Raw genomic sequence first — 13,149 nt, 5'->3', positions numbered from 1 at the left:
CCCTTAATTTTATCAAATAAAATTTAATTATTAAGAATCCCATAAATAAGTATGAATTTAGGGTAGATTATTATTTACAAATTTAATTTTACTGATTAATTGATATGGCCTATTAATGTAAATTTTTTTACACGGTCAATACATCACAACTATTTATATATGCTATTTTATAGATTATTAAAATTAAATTAAATTATAAATAAAATTTAATGGCCACGATTATCCTTCAAATTTCTTTATATGTCAATATATACCAATTAAATTTTTAATTTTGTCAAACAAAACTTAATTATTAAGAATCACATAAACACGAATGTAGATTATTATTTACGAAAATTGTTGATAGAGAAATTATCTCAAGGTAAATAAATTAAGAATGCTATAAATAACAAACAAATATATTATTAATATAAATAATAAATGGTAATACTAGTACCAGTACTATAGTTAATGGTTCCACAGCACATCGAATCAAAACCTTCAATATATATTTGTCAATCAAATAGCACATTTGAAGATTGTGTCGTGTGACAATTAAGAGCGTAGTTGTAGCACTAGTGTGTAGTGTACGACACAAATCCTCTTTAATTGTGGCTATCCTCCCAACCTTACCTCACCGTATCCTTTCCTTCCTTCTCTATTCTTTCTTTCTTTTCTTACATTGGTAGCAACACCACTTATTTCTACTCAGCTGTCACCGCCGTTTCCTTTCACCTTCTCTCTCTTCCCAAAACCCTTTTTTTATTATTTTTTTTTCTCATCATCTCTCCGTAACTATACCAGCACAAACAGTACTCATACACAACACAACAAAAATAATCAAAATACTAACCAACTATAATAATCATGGTGAGTTACTGGTATATATACTTAATAGGTTGATATTTTCATCTTCCATCTCTTTCTATTCCACTACTTTTTGTTGTTGTATAAGTTAATTCAATTCATTTTCTACTAACTAACCATGGTGAATCTTCTAAATCAGTCTTTTGTCTTTCAATTTTTAATCTCTCGATTTAATTCATTAACATTTATGTTTTTGTTATTTTTTCTCAGTATACTTATTCTGCAGCCGTTCCTCGCTGGCTTCAATTCCTCCTCACCGAGAAATTCTACAACGCTTGTTTAATTCATCCAGAAGCAAAAAAGAATGAAAAGAACGTGTATTGTTTGGATTGTTGCATCAGTCTTTGCCCTCACTGTGTTTCTCCCCACGCCTCTCACAGGCTCTTACAGGTTCCTTCTTAATTCTCTCAATTTCAAGTACTACTCTAACAATTTCATACAAATTATTGAATTTTCAATTCTTTATAATTTCTTTATTATTTTCAGATCAGAAGATACGTGTATCACGACGTTATAAGAGTGGATGATGCTGCAAAACTAATCGACTGTTCTTACATTCAGGTAAGCGATTTTTCATTTACATATATAATTTTCATCTCAATTTTCAATTTTAAAAAATGTAAGATAATTTAGCGTTTTTCTTTATAGTCCTACAAAACAAACAGTGCGAAAGTAGTGTTTTTGAATCAGAGGCCACAAACAAAGAAATGCTCCTCCGGCAATATCTGCAGCACCTGTGACAGAAGCCTGCAAGAACCATACCATTTCTGTTCTCTCTCTTGCAAGGTGCTCTCTCTTTCTCTCTTACACAATCTCGATATTTCTATTTTTTCTATTTTTAAATTAAAATTTTTGATAAAAGCTTAATCGTGTTTATCTGTTATAATTATTTTCTTCTTTTATGATGGTCTTTTTAACAGGTGAGTCACCTTGTGAAAACATTGGGTACTCTATCTGGTTACCTTTTCGAGTGCAACTACATGCCATTATCTGATTCTGGGCTTGACGACGGTTTAATGACTCCTGACTCGGTTCTTGAACCGGTTGGTTCGAACCGGACTTCATCTGGTTCGGGTGGATATGGTGGAGTGGATTGTAGAACCACACTTGCTTGCACTGCAACTACTGAGATTGTGAGAAAGAAGAGAAGTGGCTGTTCAACTTTCCGACCACCGTGTAGGCCTGCTTGCTCGCCGGTAACGGAAATCACAGTGAATAGTATGAACAGAAGGAAAGGAAATCCGCAGAGGGCCCCACTATATTGAGAAAGAATGGGAGAAGCTGGAGAAGAATAATAGAGTTAAAATTTATGGTTATTATTATTATTATTATTATTATTATTATTATTATTATGTTATATTTAATTATTAATGTTTTGAAATCTTGGGTTGGGAAGGTAAAAAGGCTATATTTATATTTATAGCTCCTAGTTTTTGTAGAGATTTTTATGAGGCTATGGTGATAGGATATGATATGAATATGATGTGACTGGGTTTGTTATAATGCACAGTGTAATGGAACTTATTTTGATTTTGGATTTTCACTGTTCCTTCCCGAGGGGTATTATTATTGATGGGATTTAATGCAATACGAAATGCTCGTTCCGTAAAGGTCCCATTTAACTTGCAATTCGTTGAGTTTGGATTTGTCTGATATCAATCCTGATTAGTTTTGTTGTTGTTATTTTTTGTCATGTAGTGTGAAGGTGATTTGATTTATATTTGATTTTCTTTCCATAAAGATAACAGTATAAAGATAAATAGTAGTAGAGTGAAGAAATTTTGTTGCATTTTGGCGATTTGAGTATTGCTACCTGTTTTTAGCTTTATAAAAGGATGAAATCAATTTTGAAATGAAAGGTATACCTTTTGTTTTACTAGGTACTACCATTTTCTTTTTCAATGTTTATACTCAACTAGAAAAACTTCATGGTAATTAAAATTGAACTGGACAGTTCAATCGGTTAGATCGAAAATTGGAATTTTAATCAATCTGTAATTAGATTTTATTTTTATTTATAAAAATATGAATAACTGTTTTGTTTTAAATTGAAATATTTGATTTAATTTTCTTCTTAGTCACTCTTGTACACATTAACATAGAGAAATCAAATAGAGTAAAAATTATTCTTAATTATTTTGGTATTCTCTATTCTTTTTTTTTTTATTTTATATATATATATATATATATCAAAAAAAGATTGCTCAAATACCGGTTGCTCAAATAAATAACCGCGGCGGAAAGCACTAAACGGGACTGCTTCGAAATACCAGCACTGCACCTCTGCCACCAAGCCAAAAGAGAATTCGGGCAGCTATGTAACTTTAGAATGCGCACAAGCCAAAGCCACAGATTTATCGCAAAATTGCACCTGAAAAACAAATGATCCGTGGATTCTGCGTCACGAAGACAGAGGCTGCACCTGGAAACCATCCGAATACCTCTACGGCAAAGTTGATCATCCGTTGGAACTTTATCGTGCATAACCTTCCAAACTAACATAGATCTTGCGGGGGGAATATCGGGGTGCCAAACCTTCATCGCCCAGTCCACCTTAGGAGACCGAGAAACTTTGAAAACATAGGCATCCTTAGAGCTAAGAGAACCCGAATCCGTGCCGGACCAGAATCTATAATCCGGGCCTGGCCGCAGCGAAAGAGCAGGGAGCTTGGACAGCAACTCCGGAAACCACACAACCCAGTTGTTTGGCAGCACCCATTGACCGTGCTGAATAAACTCCGAAACCTTGGTGAAAGGGTCGATACCGTGCGAAATCAGAAAGTCCCAACTAGTGTCTTCAACCATAATATTAGCACACCATAAATCCAACCAAAAAAAAAGATTCCCCATTACCGAGAGACCAGAATGTGTAACTCCTTAGGATACTCCACTCCAATTTTATGCCAATCCAAATAGTAGAAAAAAATATGGTGCTTAATTACTCCATGAGGGCGACAGACTCTCTTTTTAAACATTAACGCCCAATTCGCCGAGCTATTCATGAGATCCCAACCAAGCTTTAAATTGGTGGATTCGTTATACTTGACTAAAGACCGAATACCAAGACCTCCGTGTGCAAAGGGCTGACACAGATGCTTCCAGGCTACCGTGACCAACTTCTTGTTATTGATGTTACCAGACTAAATAAAATTCCTCGATGCCTTTTCGATCTTCCGCAAAAGCAAAATAGGCCAAGAATAAAGAGAAATAGAATATGTAAGCATACTTTGAATGGAAGCTTTAACAAGAGTGACCCTCCCAGCCATAGATAACAAGTTTCCTTTCCAGGCAGCAAGTTTGGCAATAATCTTGTCTGCAATAGAACGAAGATACTGAGCTTTCACCCTACCTTTGAAAATGGGAACCCCCAGATAAATAAAAGGAAGAGACCCTTTGTTGAAACCAGTTAAGCGAATGATTCTATCTGGCCTCCTATTCGAAATCGCCCCTGAATAAATGATGGACTTTGATAGGTTGAAAATCTGACCGGAAGCCTTCGAGTAGTCCGTAAAAAGATCTTTAAGAATACGGATGTTTGCAAATCTGCCCGTACAAAAAACGAGAAGGTCATCCGCGTAGAACACATGCGAGGGAGCGAGAAAGTCCTTAGAGTAGTTAATTAATTCCAAGGCCCCCTCCTCAACTAAACAAGAAATGCTTATGCTGAGAACCTCCTCTGCCAAGACAAAAAGCAACGGCGATAGAGGATCGCCTTGCCTAACACCCCTAGCACATTTAAAGTAACCGTGACTAGCTCCATTGAAGGAGATCGAAAGGAAAGCCGAGTCCAGAATGGAGTGAATCCAAGCGCAGAAAGTATTGGAGAAACCAAATTTCGCAAGCACCCGTAACAAAAAATCCCAGTTGAGAGTATCAAAGGCCTTGGAGATATTGATTTTGAGCGCTAAGTTGCCGCGATGATTCCTTTTATCCAGAACATTAACAACCTCCGAAGCAAGACAAGTGCAGTCCCTAATGTTACGCCCGTGAATAAAACCACTATGCTCCTTAGAGATAAGAGAAGGCAAAAGAGAGGCTAGCCAATCCGCTAGAATCTTAGAAATAATCTTGAACTTGAAATTAGCGAGAGCAATGGGGCAAAATTTATCGATGGAATCCGCCTCCTTGACCTTGGGGATAAGAATCACCGAGTTTGCGTTGAAATTAGGCAGCAGCCACCCAGTATTGAAAAACTGCAGCACAACATTACAAACATCTAATTTAATAATACTCCAATAAGTGTGGAAGAAAATGCCACCAAAACCGTCCGGGCCCGGCGCGCTGTGCTTGTTGAGAGAAAAAACAGCATTGGAAATCTCCTCAATAGAAGGAAGAATAGTGAGAAATTTGTTCATGGTCGTGTCGATCAAAGTGGGGATGACTCTGTCCACCAAGCCAAACTGCAGCGATTGATCTGTGCTTAGGCACCGAGGAAACCGATATGGTAATAGCAGAATTGAACCAACTTTTGTTACAGAAAGCTCTATCGAGCTTCCTTTCCACCAGATTAGACCCATTGCAACCGTTTGCCCAAGTGTAGAAAGCACCTTTGGTGGGAAACTCCATAAGAAGGTTTTGATCTGTCCACAATTTAAAATCTACCATATGAGACTTGTTAGGACTATGACTACCCCTATGCTCATGTGCACCAAGCATGGAGTTGAAGTCCCCGATGAAACTCTAGGGCATATTCGTGTGAGTGTTCTGAATGAGAGAAAGATCACGCCATAGGGAACGTCTAGCAATGTTACAGTTAGAAGCGTAGACCGCTGAAAAGCCGAGCTTTAAGGCATTAAAAGAAATGACAAAAGAAACATGCTGATCTGAGAGTTCAATCAGAACCGGATCAAGCGAGTTCCTAGAGCTTCAACAAAAGATTTCTAAGGTTTGGCAGGGGTGCAAGGCTCCGACTCGAGAGAACGAGCAGAGGAAGGAAAATAACTTTAATATTATAATATAAAATACACATTAGTTAATTAATTAATTATTATTACTATATTAAAATGAAAGTCTAGAATTTATCAAGCCTATAACTCTAACTTGTTGTTATTATTATTATTATTATTATTATTATTATTATTATTATTATTATTATTATTATTATTATTAATGCAAGGCAAGAGAAATCGGCTCTGTTTGGCATGTCTTTTTTTGAGCTTATAGCTTATAAGTTCATACAATAATAAAATATCTATTTGGTAACAGTCTTTTCATCACGAGCTTATGGCTTATTTTACTAGCTTATAGCTTATTTTCCAGACGCTATTTCAAATAGTGTTTTAGCTTATAACTTATAGCTTATCATTTTTCTTCCATTTTTACTCTTAACATTTTAACTAAACTCCACTTTTACCCTCTATAATTTATTTTAATTTAAAATAAAAAAATTACTTATTAAATTTCTTTTATGTCATTTTAATTAATCAGCTAGTCTAACCGTTAATTTTACCAAACATTTTAATTAGCTTATCAGCAATAAGTCATCAGTTATAAGTTATCAGTCATCAACCATAAGCTAGATAAAAATTTGGGATACAGGGATTATATATATATATATATATATATATATATATATATATATATATATATATATATATATATATATATATATATATATATATAGTATGACTCAAGTGAGAACACTTGGTTATTATGAGAAATGAGAACAATGAATCACGAACATTAAATTTTGATTTGTTGATTTTAATGAACTGGATTGGTTTCTCTTTCTATGTTTATTTAAAATAAATATTAAGGATCATTGAAAGAGAAACCAATCCAGTTCATTAAAATCAACAAATCAAAATTTAATGGTCGTGATTCATTAATAACCAAGTGTTCTCACTTGAGTCGTCCCTATGTGTGTGTGTGTGTGTGTATATATATATATATATATATATATATATATATATATATATATATATATATATATATACACACACACACACACACATAGGGACGACTCAAGTGAGAACACTTGGTTATTATGAGAAATGAGAACAATGAATCACGACCATTAAATTTTGATTTGTTGATTTTAATGGACTGGATTGATTTCTCTTTCTACGATCCTTAATATTTATTTTAAATCAACATAGAAAAAGAAACCAATACAGTTCATTAAAATCAACAAATCAAAATTTAAAGGTCGTGATTTATTATTCTCATTTCTCATAATAACCAAGTGTTCTTACTTGAGTCGTCCCCTATATATATATATATATATATATATATATATATATATATATATATATATATATATATATATATATATATATATATATATATATATATATATATATATATATATGGGACGACTCAAGTGAGAACACTTGGTTATTATGAGAAATGAGAACAATAAATCACGACCTTTAAATTTTGATTTGTTGATATATATATATATATATATATATATATATATATATATATATATATATATGGGATGTATCAAATGAGAACTTTGCGTATAATGAGAACTGAAAACTTTTAATAATAACCATTGGATTTGAATTAATGGCTCAAATTTATCTCATATGTTAAATACATATTACATAAATATGTTGTTCACTTAAACATTAATTGAATATTTTAAAATATAAGGTAAATCTGAGCCATTAATTCAAATCCAATGGTTATTATTAAAAGTTCTCAGTTCTCATTATAACTAAAGTTCTAATTTGATACGTTCCCATATATATATATATATATATATATATATATATATATATATATATATATAGGGCATATCATATGAGAATGCCTTTTTTATATGAGAATGTGAGAATGAATCTGAACCATTGGATTTTAAAATAAATGGTGCAGATTATGTGTGAATATTTTTTTATCTCTCCTCCATCATTAATATAAGAGATGGAGGAGAGATAAAAAAATATTCACACATAATCTCCACCATTTATTTTAAAATCCAATGGTTAAGATTCATTCTCACATTCTCATATAAAAAAGGCATTCTCATATGATATGCCCTATATATATATATATATATATATATATATATATATATATATATATATATATATATCAAATGAAATAACTTTATTGAGATTCAAAAAACAATACAGTGCAAGTGATCATAACCTGATCCAACTATGCAAAAGCTACTAACAGACCAAGAAATCAGACTCTATCAAGGTAACATTAGTCTATCCAAGGGAGGCCTAATTTTTCTATTTTCCCAACATCTATACACTACAGGATCTATAATGTTGAAAGTGCAATTTCGCGGGCTCATATTATCTCCAAAACAAATGGTGTTCCTATATCTCCAACACTCATGCACAGTTTCTGTAAAGGCACACTGAAAAATTCTCTGCCTCCAGCCTTTTTTCTTACACATTTTTATGAACCAAGGTAATTCCTCCTTCCACTGTTGAGGGTTGTGGACCGATTGTAACCAACTCAGAACTCCCTCCCACACCATTCTCGTACTTGGAAAGCAAAACAAAAGGTGATCTAGAGTCTCAGTTTTCCTGCAGAAAATGCACTCATCAGTGTCAATCATGCCAAACCTTCGAAGTCTTTCCTTAGTTGGCAAACTGTTGTGGCAAGCTCTCCATAATGTATGGATGGATTTAGGCCTTGCTAGATTCTTGAACATTACTTTCCTCCACGAGACATCCTGTATACAGTCCTTCATATTCAACTACATTCTTCTAGAGTTGTATTGCCAAGCCTGCATCTGAGTTACAGCCCATCTGGTTTTCAAAATGCTTTTCATCGTAACACCCCTTTTATACCCCAAAATAATAAGCATATAATCAGAGAATAAGCATGCATATAATTTAAAAGGGCGTCACATCGACGTTTTCAAAAACTAAAAGCTTTTAAAAACCGACAGCATTTATCTACAATATACGATACACCCGGTCATTTCAAATAACACCTAAACATTTAATTACAATTCACACAGAATATGCATTCACAGTGGAGAATACTAAAATACTCATGTATTTCATAAAATGATTCATGTCCCATACCATGATCATATCTCAATAATCATCTCAACATAAAATAAATCATAATCAGAATATTTGGCTTGAAAGCCTCTCAAACAACAAGTAGCCAAATAACAAGTTCTCAAGTCATAAACATAATACATAACCAAATAGAAACATGAGTTCAACCCGACTAGTCTACCCAGTGTTACATGACCAGAGCATCGACTCACTACCTAATCTCCAACAAACACGGAAGAAAACTCCGGCTAGATCACGCACGAGCTACTAATGCTAGAACCTGCATGTCGCCAAACGAGGGCAACATTAAAACAGAAGGGTGAGAATACAAATCATTATGAAGGAAGTATAATAAGATACAATGGTTAAAATTAACAATTATAGGAATTTATTACACCATGCCTAATCATGTAAAATAATACTATTCAATATATTCACATATATTAAGCATTCGACAAGTACAAAGAGTATACTATTCCAATTTCAATACTATATTTCCAATTATGCACATAACCATAATTATCACATATTCACACATTTAACCAAGTATGTATCCAAACATCATTCATTTCAATTATCAAACTCATACACATATCACAACTACATCAATTTCACATTTTCAATTACCGCATAACTCTAATGTGACTCAATGCAAGATATGTGACGCTATGCATGTGGTACTGCAATGTGAACCCAATGTTTCACCGCTTTCCGATTCAATATCTAGAATCCAAGCCACGCTTCCGATCCGGACAAGATCAAAGCCTCCACGTATGTTTCCAATTAAGGATCAATGTATTCTACGTCTATTTCCATTCAAGGATCACCGTCTATTACCATGTGAACCCACAGTTTCACCGCTTCCACAATAAAGCCGACTATGCCATGAATGAATGTACAATTACCAACCAACTATGCAATTAAGATTATCTCATCAATCTTAACTTACCGCATACCAACAATAATTCAACTCTATGAATTATATATCAAATTGTACACAACATTCACAACGCATTGATATCAATCCACATAATAGAAACAATATTCAATTATGATTCACAAAACACAATTAACACTAGTAAATCATACTATCTCATGTTTATTCACATTGCCAATAAAATATAAGAATATACTTCCAAACCAAGTATTAATTCATTAGTATTTAGCCAAAAATACAATTACGGTTAAATTCTCAAGATACCGTAATTTACCTATAAACCGAATAATTGATCCAATTCCAAGTATATATTCAATCAATTAGACTCATTGAAATTAATTCAACTATTAATTAAATTAACCAATTAGTAATTACACTACATTAGTTCCAAGTTTCTAATTCATTTCCTATTCCAAAACCAATATCTAATATAATGGATATTCAAATTCACACTATTTTGGTCGGCCCGTAAATATCACATTTTCAACAAAATAACACTACCACGTTAATCTACTAATTAAATTTAGCTACCACGTAAATTTTCACCAAATTTCGGATAACTAGTTATACCGCTTAATTCCGCTATTCGGTCAAACGGGATTCTTTGAATTATAGCACTACTAATTTCTTTTATTCTAGCTACAGTGTATATCAGAACCATACATTGTATCATCTTTTATACATATATTAGTGCTACATTGTATCATTTTTTTATATTATTGATACAGTATTGCAGAAGAACAAGTGGTACTCATTTTTATGTTAATTGGCTAACAGTCCGACTCAAGTAATAATAAAACAACTCTAAAAAGTTAAATATCTTTAATATTAATTTTATGACTCATCGGGTTTAACTCTAAACAACTCAAAAACAACTCTCACAACTCTAAACATGTCAGGGTTACTCAAAACAAACAAAATATAACTCTAACAATCACAACTCTATTGACAACTCTAACAATCCGATTGACAACTCTAAGGATTGAAAATAACTTAAGTTAATTAAATAACCCAAATAATTATCTCTAACTCAAAACTTCTAAAAATATTATATTAATAACATTAAATTATTATTACTATTATTATTTACACTAATGAAATATTATATATTTATAACTTATATAATATCTAAATGTTATAGTTGTATTGGTTTTTCAAACAAAGCTAATAGAACAATCTTATTGAAACACCAATTATTGTCACATAATATCATAAATATAAAATAAAGATAGTTAGAGCAACTAGAAAAATAGTATATTGTCACACTAGCAACAAGTGACAATCTTGCATTCTAAATTAGTAAGGCTGACACTATTATTCATCACATATAAAGCTCCTGCTTTTAACTTAAGGTTACCGCTTTGTTTCACACAAACAGAGGATCATCATAATAAGTCCAATATTATTTATTCTCACATACCAACTTGAATAAACAATGTTGCAAATATTAGGTTGTTTTTAGCGTGGGGTATTAAGCCTCCAGATTCAATTTGGATGATAGAACACATGTGTAAATGAAAAGTGACGATACAGTTGATATACATACCAGTATGTTTATCAAGGTATATTTTTAATGAAACAGAATGAGAGTACAAAATACAAATATCAAAGTGGGTTCTTAATCTATCTCTCAATTTCACTAATGTACCAATTACTATCATCAAAACATGTTTCTAACAACAATTTCATGAATTCTCAACAAAACCTAACATGTCAAAAACCTAAATTAGAAGAACAAAATCCTTAAATCATGTTAATCTACCCATTGACCCAATCATGCTAACCCATAATAATAAGGATTCTTCCCCTTACCTCTTCAATTTCTTCAAACTCTAGCTTTTGCTCTTCTCCTCTCTTAGCCTCCTTTCTCCCCTTTCTCTTCTCTTGAAAATGACCAAATGAAATGATATCTCTACTCTCACTAAACCCTTACTATCTTATGGTTTATAAAATGGGCTTAAAAGATAAAACCCTCTATTTACTTCTAACTCTAATAAATAGGCCCAATTAGTTATAATCTCTTAATATCTCTATTAGTTCAATAAACTAAACCAACACAAATATACACATAGTCAATTAATTCAATTAATCATCATATCACCAAATAATTAAATAAATAATTAATACGCCAAATAATTAAATAAATAATTAACTCACCAATTAATTAAATAAATAATTAACACACCAATTAATTAAATAAATAATAAAATAGTACGATAAAATAAATACTAATAAAACCGGGCTGTTACATTCATCACCCAAGATGCCGACTGTTTGATTAGAACCCCCATAATGCTCTGACCTTTTGTGTAGTATGCATTAATCCATCTTATCCACAAGCTATCAGCCTTACTATTCAAATTCCACAGATTCTTAGCAAGACAGACTTTGTTCCAGTCATGGAGGTCAATGATGTTAAGCCCTCCTTTCTTCTTGGGATTGCAAACTTTCTTCCAAGACACATGAGACTTTCTTGTTATAATTTATGTTCCAGCCCAAAGGTACGACCGACAGATGGCTTCAATGTTCCTTATGACTTTTTTAGGCATAGGAAGGCTCTGAATCCAATAGTTGCTAGTAGAGAATAACACACTTTGAATCAGTTGTGTTCTACCTGCAAAACTTAGCAGTCTAGAACTCCAATGTCTAATTCCGCTCACAATTTTCTCTATTAGCCCAAGGCATTGTTGCATTGTAATTTTTCTACTTGTGAGAGGAATCCCAAAGTATTTGAAAGACAATGGTCCCTCCTCAAAAGTGGTAGCTCTAAGGATGCCTTGCTTTGCTTCCTCCTCCACATTACCAAAGTAGACTTTACATTTGGAAGGATTCACCTCCAATCCTGTTGACTCAGAGAACTTCTTCAAACCTGACATCAACAAATTGACAGACCCTATATCTCCCTTTGAAAACATCAGAAGATCATCAACAAAGCTCAGGTTAACTATCCTTAGTTTCTCACATTTGGCATGATATTTAAAGCTGCCATGTCTACCAATTTTGTCCAAGATTCTATGGAGATACTCCATAATCAACACAAAAAGGAGGGGTGACAAGGGATCCCCTTGTCTCAGACCTCTTTTAGCTTGCACATTTTCAGAAATACCATTGTTGATTTTGTACCTATATGAAACAGTCTTGACCAACAAGGATTATATTTTAGTTTAATATTATATTTTATTAAGTATAATATATTAAAATTTAATAAAAAAATTTAGTATTTCATTATTAATGGTCAAACCCCGGTTAATTATTTAACTCTTATTTATATTGGTTGGTTTAAAGTCAGGTATGATTTTAATTACTTTGGTTTTAATATAAAAGGAAAAAGAGTGAAGACCTATTTTGGTCCCTCACAAAAATTACACAACTCAAATTAGTCCCTCACAA

At 32.7% G+C, this 13,149-nt stretch overlaps 1 protein-coding gene and 1 long non-coding RNA gene across 2 annotated transcripts; one reads left to right on the top strand and one right to left on the bottom strand.

The window, feature by feature from the left end:
* The first annotated feature begins 537 nt into the window (after positions 1–537).
* On the top strand, positions 538–2,398 carry LOC131611469 (protein RGF1 INDUCIBLE TRANSCRIPTION FACTOR 1-like). The gene is made up of 5 exons (XM_058883487.1): positions 538–849; positions 1,057–1,236; positions 1,333–1,407; positions 1,495–1,632; positions 1,767–2,398. Exons 1-5 carry the CDS (start codon positions 847–849, stop codon positions 2,109–2,111), a joined length of 741 nt encoding a protein of 246 aa, XP_058739470.1. The 5' UTR covers positions 538–846; the 3' UTR covers positions 2,112–2,398.
* A 6,400-nt stretch (positions 2,399–8,798) lies between these two features.
* Positions 8,799–11,664, bottom strand: LOC131611468 (uncharacterized). The gene is made up of 2 exons (XR_009286917.1): positions 11,572–11,664; positions 8,799–9,102 (listed from the first exon to the last, which is right to left on the bottom strand). It is a non-coding gene; the product is annotated as an uncharacterized LOC131611468 (long non-coding RNA).
* Between the last annotated feature and the right edge of the window lie 1,485 nt (positions 11,665–13,149).

The sequence above is a fragment of the Vicia villosa genome, linkage group LG6, assembly GCF_029867415.1.
Source record: "Vicia villosa cultivar HV-30 ecotype Madison, WI linkage group LG6, Vvil1.0, whole genome shotgun sequence".
NCBI lineage: Eukaryota > Viridiplantae > Streptophyta > Magnoliopsida > Fabales > Fabaceae > Vicia > Vicia villosa.
This window is presented reverse-complemented; position numbering and strand designations above follow the sequence as displayed.